This window comes from Phaseolus vulgaris, chromosome 4, assembly GCF_000499845.2.
Source record: "Phaseolus vulgaris cultivar G19833 chromosome 4, P. vulgaris v2.0, whole genome shotgun sequence".
NCBI lineage: Eukaryota > Viridiplantae > Streptophyta > Magnoliopsida > Fabales > Fabaceae > Phaseolus > Phaseolus vulgaris.
Window position 1 is genome coordinate 33,762,129 of NC_023756.2, and position 22,350 is coordinate 33,784,478.

Here is a 22,350-nt window from a genome sequence, read left to right on the forward strand (position 1 = left end):
GTCGATCCTTTGACGAGGCAGTTTCCATCGTTCTGGTCAACAGGCAGGATCAGAACCTAGTAGCAAATTCAGTGACTAAAAGATTTCCTTGTCCAACTGCATGAATTCAATTTCTTTTGCATACCTGACACTATCAGGAAAATACTCCTCCGGGAATCTTACTTTGAAGTTCTCCCAAGTGGCATCTTCTCCTTTGTCTTCCATCATTTGCTTCATGTCCATCCACCAAAACTCAGCTTCTTCAATAAGCATATAGATGGCATAAGATAACTTTCTCTCTTCAGGGCATTGAGTAGCTTCAAAGATTCTTTCTATGTCTCTCACCCACTAGTCTGCTCCATCTGGATTTACCTTGCCATTAAATTTGGATGGATTGTGTCTCAGAAAATCCTCCAGACTAAAAGTATGGGGTTGTTGATGAAGTTGAGATGCTTCTGCTGCTAATCTAGCTGTTTCTAATTGATGAAGGGTGGCCTGATGCTGTTGTGCCATAGTAGCACTCTGTTGTTGCAAGGTTGTTGCCATCATCTCTATTGCTCGAGCTAAGTTGGGCATATCTACTGGTGGAGGAGGAATAGGTGGTCTACGTGTCATCTACTAAGCACGTAAAGAATTGGGTTAGAAATTACTAAAAATTTCCAACTATATCTTTAAGACAAATTAACTTAAAAGAAATAATCACACAAAATAGATACAAAACCAATCAAGACTTATCTCTAAAATGTACTCTAACGGTTTAGAATTAAGATAGAAAATAATCTTGATCCAGTCATGAGTGTGCACCCTCACCACTCTATCAAGATTCTTTTCATTCTTAATACTTTTTGATCCTGCCGGTTGACCTAGCGCAAGAGCGTTGCCTCGTCACGATCTTCCTCACCAGCTTGACACCACGTGCCCTTCAAGTCCACACCACAGATAGACTCTCTGAGAACCTGAAAACACAAGGTGGCGCCTCTGCGGCCGGTGGCGCTCCGACACTCAAGTCAGTAACAAGAACACCCAAAAGCTGAGAGAAAAATATACTCTGTAGAACCGTACTAAAGTGCACACAACCCTAGCAATGAGCCGTAATGAAAAACGTACCTCTGCAAATTCTGTTAAGTTTACCTTTATAGCTAGGTTTTCTCTCTCTCCAGGCAGTTACGCTTTGGACGCGTGGCTCGCATCCAACCCTGCACGTGTCGCTGATGGGCAAGCTATTCCCTTCAACCCACTCGGCCTTTACGCCCCATGCTGGCGCAACAATCATCTTACCGAACTTACACGCTTGAACTTACTTTCCTGAGCCCCCAACTGCATTAACTAAGTTTACTGGGAGATCCGGCGATGTCCCCCTTGTGGCAATGTCAGACCACCTGATCTTCAATTTCCTACTTCGTCGATGATACACAAATCCGGCGACAACCGACCATGTTTACTATAGCGGTTCCACGAATCGGCGACTATGCTCACTTCTGACTATTCATCTTTCTCTTGTCCACGTGTTCTGCTGAGCACGCCTCACATAGTCACGTGCTAGACACATAATCACACCCGATGACCTAGTCGGTACACAAGCCCCCCAGTCTCGAGCTGCGACTTGTTCAGCGAAAAGACTAAAGGGTTGAATTTTCGGGGACCTACGTGGCCGTGCGCGTTGGCGCTCATACTGTTCATTGACTTGACACTTCACCAACCCCTTCGATCATACGACACGTGGACTTATCAACGACCATTATTCGTTTCCGTTTGCACTTCTCGCAGCGTTCGAAACTCTTAAACACTTCGCGCCACTTCACTCTTTCATTATCTTCTTCCTCACTCCAAACTCTCGAAACATCCTAGCGAGCGCTTCGACTCCCTCAATCTCCATCTTGCTAGACACTTTTTTGATCATCAAAAGGTAACTTTTTTATCGCTTCCATGATATTTGCTGCATTTTAATCGGTTTGCATCATCCATTTACTGTCTGGTGCATACGTTGTGGGATGTTTTATCTGCTTTGCTTTTTCTTTTCTGCGTTTAGGGTTTCTAAACCTTTTCTCTACGAACCCCAACCCTCGTTCTTCTATCTCCTTCTCTTTTGTTGAGTCTCTCTACTTACGAACTCTCATCTCTTCCCCTTTTCGTCTTTTTGCAGCTTCTCCGATGGCTCGCTCCAAAATTACACCAAACCCTCCTCCATCTCCTCGCAACCCTCCGGCGAACACCCGTAGGGCAAACCCTTCCTCCTCCCGCGACCCCCCAAGGGATCCTAACGTCCCTTCGAGCCAAGTCGTGAGACCCGCGCCCTCTCGACCCAGCCAAGCGCAGCCAAACCCACCTCACACCAGCATAGCTGCGAGGCCCCTTCCCAACTACAAGCAGCTATATCCTTGGGCCTCTGCAACCCTGCTGGGTGATACTTCATCCATCAACTCCGACCGTGATATCGTCTGCCTTAAGAAAGGTGACCAAACTCACCTTTCTTTCAACAAGGAACACGATGGCAAGGTATTTGTGCATCCTTGTCCTCCTCGAGAGCCGATTTGCACCGATAACCAGGGGAGCGACGGCGGCCCCTTCTGCTTCATCTACGCTACAATGTTCAAGAAAGTCAAACTCTGATTCTCCCTCACCCGCTTCGAGAGGGAGCTCCTGACCGAACTTGATATAGCCCCGCCCAACTTCATCCCAACAGCTGGGCGTTCGTCCGGGCCTACCAAATCATTTGCGCACACTTGGGACATCCGGCTTCAGTGGACGTGTTCCTCTACCTGTTCGAGGCTAAGAACCCGGGCGATCGTCTAAGGGTTAGCCTCAACGGGGTCGCTGAGAGGTCTATCCTTTCCATCTTCCAGCAATCTTATAAGGACTGGAAGGGGAAATTCGTGCGCGTTCGCTGCAACGACCGAGACCCCTCCCTCCTCGACAGGTTCCCCTTGTATTGGGTGAACAAGGGAAAGAAAGAGTCGAGCTTCAGGAAGGCCAGGGAGCCATAAAAAATGGGGGAGCTCGACAAGGACTTATGCAACTTCTGGAAAAGAGTTGCCTCTTCCAACGTGACTCTTCCTACTTCCTCCATCATCGCCTACGAGTTTCTCGAATGCCAGCTGGATGTTCACATAGGTTTGTCCTTAAGTCTTTGAGTTCCCCTAGTTTAAACTTGCATTGCCATGTCCTTACTTTGATGTTGCTGTTCTGATTTGCGTATGGTTTTAACTTTTTCCACGCATTGACTTACACTGCTTATCTTCCTGTGCATTATTAACTGTTGAATCTTTGTGCTGGTTGGTAACTGTTGGCCTCTTTATGCAGATATGATGCTGGGGAAGGATAGGATGGCTGAGCTACGCTCTATAGCCAAGCTCCACAACCTTGCGGCGGGCTCCCAAACTGTCCCAAACTCCGTCGCGGAGATCGTCGCTGCCCAAGGCCAGTCTCCACCAGTTGGCCCGTCCAATGTTGTTGCTCTCCCCGCTCCTGAGCGGAAGAAACTACCACCCAAAAGGGCTAAGAGGAACGCCCCCAGGGTTGTATCGGACGACGAAGTAGATGAGAGCACTGAGGACGGGCTGATCTGCAAGAGGAAAAGAGGAGTTGCAACTGAGCTACCAGCAGCTGAGGTCGCCGCTCTTGACTACACCGAGAATCCCCCCAGTGCCTCCACGCCCTTTGAGTCCGCTGGGGACGTTCTCGCCTTCAACACCTCGGCTGCTGAAGCTGCGCCAGGACAACTTGCCGATACACAAGCTTCCTCCCAGGCTGCAACGGAACTACCAGCCTCACCACCACGCCTCAAGGCTCCCCTCGCCATCGAACCTTGTGAGGGTGGTGGTGAGCACCAACCCCCACCTCCTCCTCCAACACCGGGCCTCCCAGCTTCCCTCCAGGAAGCCTTGAAATCTTTCAACGTGCGCCTACACGCCATGGCCGACGAAAGCCTTCCTCAAATCATCGTGGAAGGGCTAAGAGGCTCCTTGGAGAAGCTTGAGCTCGATTGCCGCATCCATCAGGAGGTGGCAAGCACCACGAAGGCCGAGGCCGAGAAAGTCAAGTGCGACATGATGATGCTAGGCCTAGAGTTTTCGCGGGTCGAAAATGCCCTCAACGAAGAGCTCCGAAGCTTGCGTAAGGACAAGAAAGAATTACGCAAGAAGCTGCACGACAAGCTTCAGGATGTTGAGCTGGAGAGTAAAATCGTTCCCATGAGGAAGTGAATCGCAGAGCTGGAGGAGGCCCAAAGGTCCGACGCAGATCAAATGTCCAAACTGGAAAAAAGGTCGACCGAGTGGGAAACTCTTCTGGGCAAGGTTGAACAAGATCGGGATAAGGCAGCCAAAGAATTGAGTGAGACGGCTACTGAGCTTGCCCGGGTTCGTGAGGAGAACGACGGGTTCAAACAGAAAGTCGACGAGCTTCAACTTGAAGTCACCCTGGTTCGTGAAGAGAACAACGGGTTCAAGACTGAGATCGACGAGCTTCAGCTTAAGGCTGCCCAAGTTCTTACTTCCAGCTTTGGAGCAGTTTGCTTGCAAATATCCCGATCTCGACCTCTCTGAGTTTTCAGTGTACAATGAAGTGGTGGATGGCAAGATCATGCCTCCAACTTAACTGCCCCCACCTGCCACTTCAACTTTATTGCCTTGAAATCTCTTGTATTTAACTTTGATTTTTATGTAATAATTTTCATTCTACTCGAACTGTTTGGATATACGTGAATATACGTGGCTCCAACTTTATCTGTTGTGCGATTATTTGATAACTGGTTGGTTCCTACTCAACCCAATTAACTTAGCACGAACTGACGCTTAATTCTCTGGAAATCAACTTAACTTAAACAAACGGTTAGTCTGCAGCAATAACGTATAACGCGAAATCACTTACTTGGCAATAAGGGCGTAGGTCGATCTTAGCATCTACAATCTCATTCGCCCGATCTGCCAAGAACAAACGTATTTCTACGTTATCGCCCAAAACTTCGTTGATCTGGCTCTCTCCACGTAATGCTCTTTCTATTTCAATCCTAAGCCATGGGTTTTCGGCGATGCCGTTTTCCTTTAACTGCAAATGTCCCCTGCGGGGCCATCACATGACTTCATCTTTGCTCATCTGGGAGGAGAGCTGCCTTCCGGATCTCCCCCTAACCTTCCCGAGTCCTTAACCTGAGATAACCTAAATCATTGTTCCCTTATCTGGGGGTAAAGCTGCCTTTCGGATCCTTCTCTACCTCCCTGAGTTTCAGAACAACGATTTAGGTGGTGAGGTGCCCTCTGTGAATCTTCCCCAACCACCCTTTAACTTCCAATTTAACTGGTCTTACTAGGTCAACATTGGTGTTTCACTCAAGGGGAAAGGAGTTTTTCTCCAACCCTCCTTTCCCATACTTAAGATTATTAACACCCCTGACCTTTCAGCTTCATCTTGCCTGAACTCACTCGAGGGTGAGAAGGACTTTTCCTGATGCCTCGACTTGCCCAGGGGTTACATCTCCTCCCCCCTGGGTGCATTAAGGGCTTTCAACTTGCCTCAACTTGCTCGCGCAAAGAGGTCTTGTGATCTGCTCTTTCCTGTACTCGCTCAGGGTGAGGAGGACTTTAATCTCTTCTCGCCTACACTCGCTCAAGGCGAGGAGGTCTTTTTGATCTCTTTCTCGCCTACACTCGCTCGAGGCGAGGAGGTCTTTTTGATCTCTTTCTCACCTACACTCGCTTGAGGCGAGGAGGTCTTTAAAAAACTTTATTCTTGTGCCTCTAGTCGCCATGTGGCGACGAGGACTTAAAACTTTAACTTGCACCTTCGATCGTCGGGTGGCGACGAGGGTTTAAAACTTCATACTTTGAAACTTTGCACTGGGTGCATGCGACTTGGATCCACCATTGTTTAAAACTACACAAGGGCGATAAAGTCCCTTTGCGAAAACTTAAAAAACGATGAGCTTGCAAACTTAATAACTGGGAAACTTCGATAAAATTCGAAACCTTCTTTATTGGGTGGCCTCATTAAAACCCTCCTTAGGGAAAAAGAGTGCCCCCTCAAAAAATTGTTCAAACTGAAACATCTTAAACTGTTCGAGTTAATTAATACTTACAATGCCTTAACTGTAATAAAACTTGAGATGGGTGGCGTTCCAAGTAAGAGGAATCGCCCCTCCTTCCAGCGTCTCCAAGCGGTAGGCGCCGTTCCCGAGTGCTTTGGTTATTCTAAACGGTCCTATCCATTTGGGTGATAACTTGTTCTCTATCTCGTACTGGTGGGCCTTCCTCATCACCAGGTCACCATCTCTGAATTGCCTCGGCTTTATTATGGAGTTGTACCTACGCTCAACTCTTCTCTTTACTGCCTCAACCTTCACCCGTGCTTCCTCCCTGACCTCGTCCAGCAAATCCAAGTTCATTCTCCTTTCTTCGTTCGAGTCTTCCGCCACGAAGTTCTGGAATCTTGGCGAGCTTTCCTGGATTTCGACTGGAATCATTGCATCGCATCCATACACTAAGCTAAACGGGGTTTCATGGGTTCCCGATTGCTCAGTGGTATGATATGCCCACACTATGCGGGGAACTTCTTCATCCCAAGACCCCTTGGCCTTTTCCAACCTCCTCTTCAAGCCTCTCAGCAGAACCCGATTAGCGGACTCCACCTGCCCATTCGTTTGCGGGTGTTCCACGGAAGCAAACACCTGTTGTGTCCCGATGTCCTCGCACAGCTTCTTCAACAGGTGACTTGCGAACTAAGTCCCATTGTCTGATACTAAACGCTTGGGCACACCAAAACGACACATAATATTCTTCCACACGAAACTCTGGATTTTGTGCGCGGTGATCTAGGCTACTGGTTCTGCCTCAATCCATTTCGTGAAGTACTCGATCGCCACAACCAAATACTTCATTTGCCTGATCGCCAACGGGAAGGGCCCAGAATGTCGATTCCCCACGTGTGGAACGGCCAGGGGCTGTAGATTGACTTTAACTCTTCATGGGGCGCCTTGTGCCAATCGGCGTGCTGCTGGCATTGCTTGCAACGCTGGGCATATCTCTTGCAATCTTCCCTCATTGTGGGCCAGTAATAACCTGCACGGACAGTCCTTGTCGCCAGAGCTCGACCCCCGATGTGACTTCCACAAATCCCTTCATGGAGCTCGGCCATAATTCTCGTGCACTTCTCTCCGTATACGCATACAAGAAGAGGGTGTGTAAATCCGAACCTGTACAGCTCGCCGTCGATGAGGGTAAACTTGCTAGAGCTCTTCTTTTTCTTTCTGGCCTCTGTTGAGTCCATTGGGAGCACGCCATCCACCAAATAGCGCTGGTATGGCGTTATCCACGTATCTGGTTCATGGATAGCGCAAACTTGCATCGTTTTTACCTCTTCCGTCGGGCGCGCTCTGACCCTCGGCGTCCTCAAGGTCTCCTGTGTTAGAGATCTATGGCTCCTGGCTGTCCTTTCCATTAATCTGCAAACATGAAGGACCTGGTGATCTGCGACAAAAGCCCGAGGTGTCTTCAAAGTTTCTTGAATAACGGTCCTCTATCTGCCCCCCTTGCCCGAACTGGCGAGCTTGGCTAGCAAGTCAGCTCGGGCATTCTGCTCTCTTGGCACGTGCACCACTTCAAACAAAATAAAGGATCTCCTTAACTCTTGCACGTACTCCAGGTAGGCTGCCATCTGCGGATCTTTGGCTTGGAACTCGCCAGTTACCTGCCCAGTGACCAACAGCGAATCACTCTTGGCCATCAGCACCTTTGCCCCCATTTCCTTTGCCAACAAAATACCGGTGATCAAAGCCTCATACTCCGCTTGATTGTTGCTCTCTTTAAAAGCGAACCTCAATGATTGCTCTATCAACACACCGTTGGGTCCCTCCAAAATGACCCTAGCCCCGCTACCCAGCTGGTTAGACGACCCATCCACCGAGAGCACCCAACGAAAATCATCCTTGGCGTTTTGCGCTGTTTCGGAAGATAGCTCGACCACGAAATCAGCGAAGATTTGCCCCTTGATCTGTCCCCGGGGCTCATACTTGATGTCGAATTTTGACAGCTCCACCACCCACTTCACCATCCTCCCAGCTACATCCGGTTTCTTCAAAACCTTCTGGATGGGTAAGTCGGTCATTACCAACACTGTAAAGCTCTGGAAGTAATGGCGCAGCCTCCTTGCCGAAAATACAACCGCCAGCGCCGCCTTTTCTAAGGCCTGATACCTCACTTCTGGACCTTGCAGCACCTTGCTAACAAAATAGATGGGTTTCTGGACCTGATCTTGATCCTGGACGAGCACCGCGCTTATTGCCCTCTCAGTTATGGCAAAATACAACCTAAGGGGCGCTGCTGCTTGAGGTTTGCATAGAACTGGCGGGCTCGCCAAGTATTCTTTGAGTTTTACGAAAGCTTCTTCACACTCCCTTGTCCAGACAAATCTGTTATTCCTCTTCAAGCATTGTAAGTATGGGTGGCCCTTCTCTCCACTGGCGGATATGAATCGGTACAGAGCGGCCATCCGTCCCGTGAGTTGCTGTACCTCCTTCACGGTGGCGGGACTCCTCATCGCCAAGATGGCGGCACATTTTTCGGGGTTAGCCTCGATTCCCCTCTCCGACAAGAGAAATCCCAGAAATTTCCCTGCCTCAATGCCGAAGACACACTTCTCAGGATTCAGTTTCAACTTGTACCTGGCTATGGTAACGAACAACTCTTCCAAATCGGCGACGTGCCTGCTCTTTTCCAGGGACGTCACGACCATGTTGTCAACATATGCCTGCTCATTCCTCCCGAGCATAGGTGCGAGCACCTTGTCCATTAGCCTTTGGTACGTGGCCCCTGCATTCTTTAGCCCAAACGACATCACCTTGTATCAATAACATGACCTTTCTGTCATGAAGGTGGTCTTTTCTTCATCCATGGGGTGCATTTTGATTTGGTTGTATCCTGAGAAGGCATCCAGAAAACTAAGCAACTTGCACCCTGATGCACTGTTTACTAGGGCGTCTATACTTGGCAAAGGATAAGAATCATTTGGACAGGCCTTATTCAGATCTGTGAAGTCAACACACATCCGCCATTTCCCGCTACTCTTATTGACCAGAACGACATTGGCGAGCCATTCTGGATATTGGATCTCCCTGACGTGGCCTGCTGCAAGGAGTTTCTGCGTTTCGTCCTTGATCGCCTGCCTCTTTTCCTCGTTGAACTTTCTCCTTCTCTGGCGGATGGGCCTGACTTGGGGATCCATTGCTAAGCGATGGCACAAGAAATCGGGGTCGATCCCCGACATGTCTGAAGCGGACCATGCAAATGCATCCAGGTGTCTACTTATCACCCTGGCGATTTGGTCTTGTGTCTCGCTGTCTAAGGTTTTCCCCAGTTTAAACTTCTTGTCGTCGATCTTCTTCTCAAGCCATTCCTCCACTGGCTGAGGCTTCTTCTCGCTGGCGGTCATCGCCCTCGCGATACCTGCTTCCCTAGCGGTCTCCGGGCAGTTTCTCTCTCCCTCCACCTGGGCGACGCTCTCGGACCTCGCCTCGATATCTTCCATTGGCAAATCGCCCTCGGCGGCCACTTCCAACGTTGTATCCGAAACTCGCCGGCTTTCCCGTGCGGGCTCCACGCCAGGGGGCGGCGTTGTGGTTATGTGGCATACAGATCTCTTGTTCTTGAGGCTGTTTTCATAGCACTTCTTCGCCTCCTTTTAGGCAAAACAGATAGTGATGATCAACCCTTCCATAGACGGTAGCTTGACCTTCATGTGCCTTGTTGAAGGCACAACTCCTGTCCTGTTGAGCGTTGGCCTTCCCAACAGTATGTTGTATGCCGACGGAGCGTTCACGACAAGGTACCTGATCTTCTCTATTCGTGAGGCCAAACCATCTGTGAACGTCGTCCTTAACTCAATATACCCCCTGATCTCCACTTGATCACCGGCAAAACCGTACAAGAAGCCCCCATATGGCCTCAGTTGATCGGGGGATAGTTGTAACTTTTCAAAAGTCGGCCAAAACATCACATCTGCCGAGCTTCCTTGGTCGACCAGCACTCGGTGAACAGTCCTTCCCGCCGTGACCAGCGAGATCACAATAGGGTCGTTGTCGTGAGGCACAACGTCCTTAAGGTCTCCTTTAGTGAATGTGATGTCCACGTTGGGCGAGTGATCCTCAAAAGCTTCCACCGACATCACCGACCTCGCGTACTTCTTGCGCTGCGATGCAGTACACCCTCCACCTGAGAATCCGTCAGCTATGGTGTGGATCTCACCGTGAATGGGCACCTCGTGCTGCTGTCCTTCATTGCCCACCGATTGGGAACCTGCTGATTGGCCCGCTTGCTTCTCCAGCAAGTAATCTTTCAAGAATCCACACTTGACCAACTCGGCAAGCTGGTGTCCCAAAGCCAAACACGGGTTGATAGAGTGGCCAAAGCTCTTGTGGAACTCGCACCACGCGTCTGGTTTTGGTCCCAAAACCTTTTTCGTCGTCTTCTCAGGCACCTTGAGCCTGGCAGCGATGTTCGGGATGGCGATCAGATCGGCCAACCCCATCACGAACTCATACCTTGGAGGGCGGTTAGTCTCTCTAGGCCCCCCCGGCCCCTTCCCCTTATTCTTCTTAGGGTCATAAGGATGACGCATCCTTTGGTCCCTCTTCCCCGCCGCCGTCTCCATTACCCTCTACGGTTGGACCCTTGCCTGGGCGCGCGGCTTAGCTAGGGCCACGTTTCCCCTTTTTTCGGAGACTTCGCTCTCAGCGGCGATGTGAGCCACGGCACGTCGCCGGATTTCGGCGAATGTGGCGAGGTGACTCCTGATAAGCGACTCACTAAAGGGCCCAGGTAACACACCCTTTTTGAAGGCGTGTACAAACATTTCTTCATCTTTTCCTGGCAAGCGGACTATCTGAGCTCCGAATCTGTTCAGGAAATCCTTCAGTGACTCCCCTTGGTACTGCCTCACGTCGAACAGGTCATAAGACACCAACGGTGGTGCCTTGTTTACTATATACTGCTCAACAAACATCTTGGAAAACTGCTGAAACGTGGTAATGTGACCAGTAGGCAAACTGACGAACCAGTCCAACGTTGTTCCACTAAGAGTGCTCATGAACACCTTACAGTAGACCGCGTCCGACCCCCCCCCCCCCCCCGAGAGCATCATCTGGGTGTGAAACGCCGTGAGATGAGCCTCAGGGTCCTCCACCCCGGTGAAAGACGCCTTTACCGCCACCGTATTTGCAGGGACCACTGAGTCCATGATCTCCTGAGAAAATGGCATGGGAAAGCTGCGCAGTGCGGATGGGGGCGCAGATCTGTCCCCGACCGCGCGCTCCTCCCGCTCTTGAAGAGCTTTACGCAGCTCTTCGTTGACCCTGTTGAGCTCTTCATTCCTAGCTTGTGAGGCCACCAGCGCCTCGTGCATTCTTTCTTGCTCAGAACATGCAGCTACGTTCTCCTGCAACGTCCTCATCATATCCATCACCAGCGTCATAGACACAGCATCCTCATCTGTTGACGACGCGACTGAACTGGATCGCGTTGTCCTCATCCTTCCTCAGCAAACTCAGCAACTCAAAGAAACTCCAAATGAACAGTGAGAACTTCGAAAACCGCCTGCGACAGCAAGCAGTTGGACAGAAAACACCAAAACTTCAGCAAACTCGAACTGTGGTTGGGAATCACCTTTTATACGGCCCCACGGTGGGCGCCAGATGATCCTGCCGGTTGACCTAGCGCAAGAGCGTTGCCTCGTCACGATCTTCCTCACCAGCTTGACACCACGTGCCCTTCAAGTCCACACCACAGATAGCCTCTCTGAGAACCTGAAAACACAAGGTGGCGCCTCTGCGACCGGTGGCGCTCCGACGCTCAAGTCAGTAACAAGAACACCCAAAAGCTGAGAGAAAAATATACTTTGTAGAACCGTACTAAAGTGCACACAACCCTAGCAATGAGTCGTAATGAAAAACGTACCTCTGCAAATTCTGTTAAGTTTACCTTTATAGCTAGGTTTTCTCTCTCTCCAGGCAATTACGCTTTGGACGCGTGGCTCGCATTCAACCCTGCACGTGTCACCATCTGGGCTGGGGTAGCAGGTAGTACCCAGCCCTACACGTGTCATCATCTGAGCCAGGGTAATTCGAGCGTCATTTCTATATCACATCCAACCCTACACGTGTCATCATCTGGGTTGGGGCAACAGGTAGCATTCATCCCTACACGTGTCGTCATCTGGGTTCGGGTAACGTGAGCGTTATTTCTGTGTAGTAATCAGTCACGCGGCTAAGTCTCCTACTCAAGGAGTAAACTAGCACGTAATATGCTCTGGAACACCACATGGCAAGGCGAGCATCAAATGCAACAAAGCGCACCATCTCTGTGATATCGCTTGTCGCAAGTGGCACCTTCCTTATTGCTACGCCATGCATGCTCTAACTGAGGAAACCTTGCCACCAGCGAATGTCCATTCTGGGAATCCTGTCGCTGATGGGCAAGCTGTTCCCTTCAACCCACTCGGCCTTTACGCCCCATGCTGGCGCAACAATCATCTTACTGAACTTACACGCTTGAACTTACTCTCCTGAGTCCCCAACAACATTAACTAAGTTTACTGGGAGATCCAGCGATGTCCGCCTTGTGGCGATGTCAGACCACCTGATCTTCCATTTCCTACTTTGTCGATGATACACAAATCCGGCGACAACCGACTATGTTTACTATAGAACGCCAGTTCCACGAATCGACGACTATGCTCACTTATGACTATTCATCTTTCTCTTGTCCACGTGTTCTGCTGAGCATGCCCCACATAGTCACGTGCTAGACACGTCATCACACCTGATGACCTGGTCGGTACACTTTCATCTTTATTCATAACAATTAATTTGACTCGAACACAAACAAGATTTCAAGAAAAACAACTTTGTCAAACATCTTATTAGAAACTTTTAACTAAGTCTTGAGGCTAGACTTAAACAAAAATCTACACGCAGGAGAAACAAAATAAACCCACTACCCTCATGTTATCCTAAGGATGAACTGCTCTGATACCATTAAATGTAACACCCCGAAAAATAACATCTAACTATTACAATACAAGTTCTACATATTTCTTGACAAGCATAAAGTTTTTCAAAACATTCCTAATACATTATTAGGACATATAGAAATACAAATATTTACAATATAAGTTTCAAAATCAACACCCTAAAGCTCTTCAAATCCTCAAACACCTGTAAGATCGTCTGCTCGTGTACGTAGTACAATCATCGCAGTTCAAACACAACAGGAAAAGCAAGGGTAAGCTAGTGAAAATAAAATTTTATAATATACACAATTAAATCAAAAGAGAAAACCAAGTTACATGATCAATTTCTCAAATTATTCAATCTTCTTCAAATCTCAACAATAAAACAATCACATAAATCTCACATGGATCTACACATTCAGAATATTCAACAAACAACGTCTTCCGGAAGACCCGTATTAAGTAAGTCCTACCAGAGACTAACACCTGATCCAAAGATTACCAGCGAATCCAACAGAAAGGATCAAGGTAAGTTCAATACAACCCAAGTCGTGCATCTCATATGTCACGGTGTGCATGAACTCCCCCATCAGCTTCTCACCACCTGATATCTTAGTATATGTGACTTAGATCATTAGTGAAGCTCGGAGATCTCTGTTACCACATAGGCATCAATACTTAATACACAACAAACATCAGTCCATACATTATCCCAAATGTATGAATTCAATTCCATACCATTCTGTCATACAATATCATTCAAAAAGTGATCCACAATATTCAAAAGTCTATTTGACATAAAAAAAATAACACTTTAATACTAAATCATCAAAACCTAATATTTCCACGAATTTAAATAATATATAAACAAACAACCCAATATATATAAACACACAACATCCCTGCAAGAGAAATGGAATATTGGGACCACTTCCCTTCCACATCCAAATCTTCTAGCCTAGGGTTCTATTAAAAATTAAATTTAGCTTCCCTTACCTCAATTGCTTGCTTTCCAAGCAACTTTTAGAATTTTATTCCCCACAATCTGGATAAACTTCAAGATTTACGGGCCTAATGCAAATTATCCAAACATAACAAAAATTCAGTATATAATAAAATAAATTGAGAGGATTAAACTTCTCAACTGACCCCACCAAGGTGGTCCGATCAGATTCTAAAATAGATGAAGATTGGGAGAGAAAATTAAGAGAGAGGGAGATAAGAGAATATGGAGAGAGAGAGAGAGAAATGGAGATAAGGAAGAAAAAATGTGTGTAGGTTTTTTTCAGTTTTTTTTTTTAAATGACGTTACACTAATATCGTCGGACAAAATGACGCAAAACCCATGCAAAATGACATTCAACGCAAAACGGACGCACTTATGGATTTAATTTTATTTAAAAAAAAATCCAATTTGCGTCTGCCGCGGCCCACGCATATGCGTCGGCCACGACCCACGCATGTTTATATTTTAGAATTTTAAAATTATTTATTTAAATTTATTTAATGTATAAAATTATAAGAAATATTTTAATATTTAATTCTTTATTGTATCTATTTTAAAATTATTTCTTTAATATTATAATAAATTATTTAATTTATAAATTTGTAATATAAATTATTTAAATTAAATTTATTAAATTAATTAAGTGTTTGATTTAAAATTAATTGAGTAAAAGAAAAAATGTATTTAAATTATTTAAATGTTATATAAAATATTTTATTATTTTAAAGATCATTTATTTTAAATTTACTTGATTTTATATATTGTAATATATAAATTAAACAATATAGATTATTATTTGTTATATATTTTAAAATAACTTTTTGTTCTATAAATGAAATGAATTATTTTTGTTGTATAAATTGAATTTAATTGTTTTGTATAAATTAAATATTTTTTTTATAAATTATATACAATTGTTTATACATTAAATTTATTTATTTGTTGTATAAATTTTAAAAAAATGAATTAAATTTTTGAAAGTTTTAATATAATTTTTATTAAATTATATTTAAGCTAAAGAAAATTTTCATGTTTACCACATTAATAATATTAATAATAAGTATAATAAAAATTATAATATGACAAAAGAACTTATTTGATGTAATGGTTAAAGTCTTGTCCCAGCAGTTTGTCTAATATTAATAATAATTATTATATATAATTGTAGATAATAATAAGAAATAAATAAAAAAATGAAAATAATAATTAAAAAATTAAAAATAAAATCTGTTGCATTATATACAAAAATTTATTTTTTCATCCTTTATCCTTTATGTCGCCGTATATGCGTCCACTTGTGGGTCGCACACTAAATTCTTGATTTCTTGTAATGTTGGTTGGTTTGTTTACTGGGAATGTTGTTTTTATATGTATGAGTTCAATTTACTGGGAATGTATGTTTATATATATATTTTTATGGAATTTACCTACTATGACACATGATTGATGAGCTAGAGGTGTTAGGTCTATATGGGATGTGAAGGTTTTGTGTAATGCTTATTGAGTGAGTTTTAATAATAATTTTTTTTACATAAATATCTTACTTTATTAAAAAAATCAGATTTTGGATTATTAAAAAAGAAACAAATTAATCTATTCAAATAAATGTAAATAATAATTCTTTTAGCATACTGTATTAATTATTTATTACCTTATTTATATTGTAAGTATGCTAACCTATATAAGGATTGTCTGAAAGTTTTTTAATGCAATTTTTTTATGTATCAACTTTCTAAGATTTAATATTTTACTAATCTAACTCAATTGAAAGGTAAATAAAAAGTAAGTAAAATATTCTTATCATCATTTTAAATAATTCTACCATAATTTCAACCCATGACTCTTGATGTAATGTTATATATATTGCTTGATTGGTGATTTATGATAGACTTAAGAGCAGCTCAAGTGAGACTCTCTTATAGAATTGTCCTTAACCAATATATATAGAGATTTGTTGAAATTTAGTTTAGTATCATCTTATTGTCTTGGTGTATAAGATTGTTTAATGGTGCAAGTGTATCTACTCTACATGGGTTGTCTAGTGAAAACATGTATTCATCTAAAGTGCGTTTGATAGTAGAGTTTAGTCTAGTTTCTTATGATGAATTGTGGCTTGAAAACTTGTATAGTGGAAGAGCATCTTATATAACCAGTTGTGTATATTGTTATATACAAATTGCAATATGTTTTTTTTTCTTATGTTAAACATGGTATTCATGTTCCATATGGTGATGGTGAGAGTGACAATAGTACGGACTTTCAATATATAATTTTAATTCACACGTAAAAATTAGTTGAATAAAATTAAGTATTTTCATTGTATAATTTAATTTACTAGTAAACAATAGCAAATATTTCAAATTTGAATCCCATAATATTGAATGACAATCACTGAAGTTTTTTATTTATTTTAAAATTCTTATTCATTCTCGATAAAAAAAAATTAAAATTCTTATTTTGAATGTAAAATAACATTAACAATATTTATATACAGTGGTATGGTAAGAGGTTAGGCGAAAATGTCATTCTGCATGTATATGCAATTCCTGTATATGAAATAGTTATTAATATGAGACTCAATGATGCTAATCATGCAATAGAAACCAATTTTTAAAAATCAAAATAATTAATTGTAATAGTAACTAAATTAGAGATATTTTAGAAATTAAAAAAAATAAATTATTTCTAAATTAGTTTCTATTATTGTTAAATAGTTTCTAAATTGATATCTAATTAACAACCAAGGTTTTAACCACCAATTATTTAGTTTCTAAATTTGGTAGCAAAACCTTGGTTGCTAATTAGATACCAATTTAGAAACTAAATTATCTCTAATTTAGTTACTTTATAACTAATTATTTTGGTATTTAAAAATTAGTTTCTATTTCATGATTTTTTTGTAGTGTGTACAAACTATTGGGATATCTCAAATTTTGCTTACATATACAAATTTGGATAGGCTGTCCGAATGTAGCAAACTACTAGCAAACCTCATTTTCAAGATGAAATGCAAAAAGCTTCACATTTTAGAAATCATACTCTTGGTTTAAAAATACAATTGCAAATAGATACACACTATCAAATCATTAAGCTTCATCAAACAGTGATTTTGTAATTCATTACTCTAAAGTAGAATTTGTCATATCTTACATTACAAACTTCAACCCTTCAAGTCTTGCACTCCCAGCAGCAATATATAAAGCTTTCATCTCATAATGGAGTCTTGAAGCAAATAGATATAAACTGCAAATTTTGTTCTAAAAATCATAAGACAGAGCTAGTAATGATGGAAAAAAATTCTCAAAAGAGAGCACACTATCTATAATTTCTTTAACCAACAAAAACATCCATTTCTTGGATAAGGGACTACCATTAGTAAATTCATGGATAGGAGAATAGGATATAATCAATGTTTAATTAAATTGATGAAAACCATTATGTAGCTGAGAGAGAGACATATACTAATGGAAGTACTTTTGAATCTACTATTAGCAAGGTTAAAGGACTTAATAAGTAAATTCTACCAATTACATTCATGCAAGCCAACATGTACGTTTGATTTTAGAAAGGCATTCTCCATTTCAATATTAAAACTAGTTACTGACATAGTTAACTGAAGAAGAGAAAAAAATACTATGAAATTCAAAGAAAGAAGTTATTAGAATTATGTCCCTGCTAGTCTTTGAGCCAACTTTGGCACTTTGCTATGTTCAGTTCAACCATTACAAGTAGATAGTCTATCAGTCTGTTCAAGAATATCATGTAAGCAATTCTCCACGGTTGCCAAAGTAGTAATGGCCCAAATACGCCCAAAAAACCTGTGAAGAATCCTAGACCCAAGCTCATGTATAATGCTTCATAGAAAACAGAATCTTCTCCATGGACTGCTGCTTCTTGAGTCTTTACTGATATCTGATCTCCAAAACAACTCTTGTTAAGTTGTTTACCACAAAGATCAATATTTCCTTCAAAACTAGAGGCATCAAATGTATCCAAGTGTCTTCCCAATGGGATTCTTCCAGAAAGTGAGTTTTGTGACAAGTCTAAATTTTGGAGAAAATCCATTTGAGAAATAGAAGAAGGAATTCTCCCATAGAATTGATTTCTTGATATGTCAAGGGATTCAAGTGAACGTAAATTTCCAATCTCGGAAGGAATTTCTCCACTCAAATTGTTTCTTGATAAATTCAAAGAAACTAACCCCAACATATATGTAATAGCTTTTGGCATTTTACCTGTTAAATTGTTACACGAGAGATCAATGCTATGAAGAATCAATTCGGGATTTGTGAAGCTCCGTTCCACTCCTTTCCACATCCATGTTATATGAAGTGTATAATAACTATAACCAGAAATACTGTAAATTTCAAAGTAAGTTCTATTGTACCAATGCACACGACTCTCAGTTTCAGTTCTGTTGATGCTGTTTTGAGACAATGCAGTAAAATTGTTTAAGCAAGTTGGAATTCTTCCTGATAAGTTATTCCTTGAAAGATCAAACAATTGAACACGCTTCAAATAACATAGATGAAGGGGAAGATTTCCAGAGAAGTGATTCCCTCGAATGATCAAGATTATCAATTGCTCCATGCTTTCTCCAACCCATGATGGTATTGAACCAGACAACATATTCTCGCTCACATCCATCATAATTAGATTGTTGCAATTCTTCAAAGAGGAAGGCAATTCACCCATTAAACTATTGTTTCGTAAAACCAAAGCTTCCAATTTCATAAGGGTTCCTATGGAGATAGGAATCTTTCCGGAGAATTGATTGCTGGTTAAATCAAGAAACAATAATCGGTCTACAGATTTCCAACAATCTGGAAGTTTCCCCTTTATTTGATTATCTGATAAATCTAGAGTGGCCAAGTTTGCAGCTGTGACGTTTCCACATAAGAATGAAAATAAATCTGAAAAGTTATTTGAAGAGAGTAACAGTTCGGAAGCTTGTAGCAAAAATAATGGAACTTTTCCCTCAAAGTTATTTGAATTTAAATTTATAGATGGTCTGTAGGAAAGCTTCAATTGCATATTAGGAATTGAACCAATGAGATTATTGTGAGCCATATTCAACATGTATATATTCTGCAACTTGTTCCAAAACCATTCTGGCACGGAATCATTAATGCCACCATCAGATATATCCAGAAAGATTAACGAACTTTGAGTCTGGAGCCAACTAGGAAAACTCGGTCCTAGTTGGCAAGATGCAAGATGCAAGTAACTTAATTGAAAAGGAGGAACCCAACTACTGTCAAATTTTAGAGACAACGAGTTGAGTGACAAAGATAAGTGATATAATTTAGAAAAATTAGAAAGATGAGATTCAGTGGCATCACCCTTTAAAGAATTTCCTTCCAACAATCAAATCTCCAGCTCAGATAGCAGTCTGATGCTCTCAGGTATCTGACCAGTAATTTGGTTATAAGATAGCCCCAATCCCCAAAATATATGTCTGCTGCACCATGAAGAATTTTGAAGGAAGTTCGGAAATTCGCCGTTAAACTTGTTATTTGAGAGGTCTAATCTCTGTAATTTGCACATGCTTCCAAAGAAAGACGGAACATTGCCTTGTAGTCTGTTATCCGAGAGATAAAGATATTGAAGAGAGTTCATCGCTTTCCCAAATTCATCTGGAATGGGACCTTCCAAGAAATTATAATCAAGGCGAAGGGTACGAAGATTGGTAGTGAAATTTGAAAGCCAGTGAAATACAGAACATGATCTTAACAAGTTATCGGAGAGAACAAGGTGGAGAAGAGAGGACAAAGAATTCATGGTGGAAGTAGATGAAACATTGAAACTTCCATCTATAAGACTGTTGTTTTGTAGACGAAGCTCTTGCAATTTGGAGATGAAACTAAAATTACCTAGAAAGATTGATGACGCTAGATTACAATAAGAGAGGTCAAGGATCTTAAGAGATGGAAAAAATGGACAGAGAAGATGACGAAGAAATATTATTACGAGGAAGATAAAACTCTTGAAGATGAAGACTAAAGTTAAACAAGAGTTGAAATGTTGACGAGGTCAACATATTAGAAGAGAGATCCAGGATGGTAAGAGAAATGGAATTGTTGGAAGAACGAGAATGAAACAAAGATTGAATATCATTATCTAAAAGATTACAATCAACTAGCCTCAGCTCTGTTAAGTTTGGAATAATCTTACTAATAGTTTGTAGCCACTGGTAAAGAGGAGACGAGGTTGTCTTCTATCCACTGAGATCTAGATGTTGAATATATTGCAAGTTAATCAATGAAGTGACATTGATTGCACCTCTCAAATACTGTGCATGGTAACCGTTTCCATGAAGATCAAGCAGTTGTACATGACCAGTTTCATTGTTGCAGTGAATGTGTTTCCATTTGCAGCAATCTGTATTGTTGTGATGGTTGGTCCAAGTTGACAGCATGCCAAACTCATCAATGAGGCCTTGTTTGAAGTTGAGGAGTGCTTGCCTCTCCCTCTCTATGCACTTGAGTTCACTACTTTTACTTGAGTTGTTGAATGTCACTGAAATTCCTGAGGTAAGCAAAGAAAGCAGCAGAAGAACACAAAATGTTTGGAGAACACAATAACTCATTATAATAGTTTTTGTGATATCAAATAATCTGAACAAAGAGGAGAGTAAACAAGAAAGTATAGTGCGAGGGAGAAACTTATGATTCAGTGATGTTTAGAAAAAACTCCAAGGCTTTATTTATATTCTCAAAAGTCGATTTCATAAAATTAAAAATGATAACAAATAAGACATAATTCATAGATATGAAAACTGTTATTTTAATATGCAATGTAGACTGCTTCCAACTTACTTTTATAATACTTTAACATAGTTTTTTATATTAAATTAGATCCATATACACACTACATACAATAAATATTTATTTTTTATATACCTAAAATTTGCAATAAACAAATATTTATCATTAGTATTGATTTACAACAAACAATCTAAATTGTCATAAAAAATTATTTGAAATAGTTGACTTTTTAAAAAAATATTAAAATTAAATTTAGAAATAGAAGAATGTAGTTTGATAGAGTGGTGATTAAACATATCAAATAAAGAGAAAGATAAAAAGAAGAGTAGTTTAATATTATATAATTTAGTATTTTATTATCACATATTTTGAAATTTCAATTTATTTAAAACAAACAAAAAATTTAATTAAACTGAATTTAATTTAATTTCAACAATATATATTTATTAATGTATTCACTAAAAAATAATTAAATAAAAAGTAATTTTAGAATTAAAAGACAAAATAATTAGTTACTATTTGACTAAATTAGATATCATCTTATATACTAAACAAATTATTCATATCTAAAGTATTTTTCATTATTAATAAAAATTTATAAAATAGTTTATTAATTATCTAATCCTTATCTACTAATATTTTAACTACTTATTACTTCATAATATAAATTAGTTTTTATTAATCTTTTAGAAATTAATTTGTATAAAATATTAGTACTTAAAACCTTGTAACTAATTTAGATATACATTTATAATTTTTATTAATAATAAAAACACTTTAGATACGAATAATTTTATAGTCTTTAAAATAAGTTCCGTATGTTGTGATGGTTTGGGCGACCTGTTATTGGGTGCTGTTAGGATGTGCTAAGCATGTTTGTTTATGGATATCAAATCACTCTGATGGAAGGTGCGACGAACCAAGGAAGCTGAAGCCTACGTTCATCTGGGTTTTGGCATGCTGTCTGGCGGGGTTAAATGAAGTTGAGTTATTCAGGAAATAGATTTAGGATGAAGGAGGTACGTCTGTATCTGGATCGTGTTTTGCTTTAGCCAAAACAATCTCAAACATCACAGGTGTCTTGAGGTGTAACAGATGCATCAAATGGCGAACTCTGCTTCTCAAGGTCAGCACCACTGTATAGTAGTTATGAAGCAAGAAAATCTGGGCGTGGCCACAGCTGTGACTGGGACTACCGTGGGTTTTTGATCCTAATCAAGTTGTTAATGGCTTTGTCTTGTTGTAAAGGGGTGGGAGGGAGTTTCTCTCCTCTTTTTTTCACAATCTGTTTTTTGTTGGTGTATGTGCTAATCAATTTTTTTGGTTTGGGAAGCCTTTATAGTTTATGGTTTCTAATGGTAAGTGATCCTTAACTCTGCTTTGTATTGCTGTTTGTTTAAACTATGAAGGTCTTCTGTATAAGGGTTGAGACACCCCTTAAGTGTATCTTTTTATTCTATTAATTTATTGCTGATAAAAAAAAATAGTCTTTAAAATAATATTTAATTTAGTTAATATATTAATTAATTATTTTGATTTTTAAATTTAATTATTATTTAATATTTTTTTATAGTGATCAATATGTGAATTAACAAATGTATAAAA

The 22,350-nt window shown here is 41.1% G+C and overlaps 2 protein-coding genes and 1 pseudogene across 2 annotated transcripts; all 3 read right to left on the bottom strand.

The window, feature by feature from the left end:
• Nucleotides 1-7,488: 7,488 nt before the first annotated feature.
• Nucleotides 7,489-8,076, bottom strand: LOC137838707 (uncharacterized). Its single transcript, XM_068647938.1, has 2 exons — nt 7,702-8,076; nt 7,489-7,659 (listed from the first exon to the last, which is right to left on the bottom strand). The coding sequence occupies exons 1-2, from the start codon at nt 8,074-8,076 to the stop codon at nt 7,489-7,491; spliced, it is 546 nt and encodes a 181-aa protein (XP_068504039.1).
• Nucleotides 8,077-9,587: 1,511 nt separating this feature from the next.
• Nucleotides 9,588-10,617, bottom strand: LOC137838708 (uncharacterized). Its single transcript, XM_068647939.1, has 2 exons — nt 9,797-10,617; nt 9,588-9,645 (listed from the first exon to the last, which is right to left on the bottom strand). The coding sequence occupies exons 1-2, from the start codon at nt 10,615-10,617 to the stop codon at nt 9,588-9,590; spliced, it is 879 nt and encodes a 292-aa protein (XP_068504040.1).
• Nucleotides 10,618-16,861: 6,244 nt separating this feature from the next.
• On the bottom strand, nt 16,862-20,567 carry LOC137838709 (receptor-like protein EIX2; annotated as a pseudogene).
• Between the last annotated feature and the right edge of the window lie 1,783 nt (nt 20,568-22,350).

Excerpts from the sequence above, each read along its gene's own strand:
- LOC137838707 (XM_068647938.1), bottom strand. The coding sequence starts at position 8,076 with ATGACCGACTTACCCATCCAGAAGGTTTTGAAGAAACCGGATGTAGCT. Across the intron at positions 7,660-7,701 it reads CAAAGGAAATGGGGGCAAAG|GTAACTGGCGAGTTCCAAGC; the intron begins GTGCTGATGGCC and ends GTCACTGGGCAG.
- LOC137838708 (XM_068647939.1), bottom strand. The coding sequence starts at position 10,617 with ATGGAGACGGCGGCGGGGAAGAGGGACCAAAGGATGCGTCATCCTTAT. Across the intron at positions 9,646-9,796 it reads TCACGAATAGAGAAGATCAG|GAGGCGAAGAAGTGCTATGA; the intron begins GTACCTTGTCGT and ends TTTGCCTAAAAG.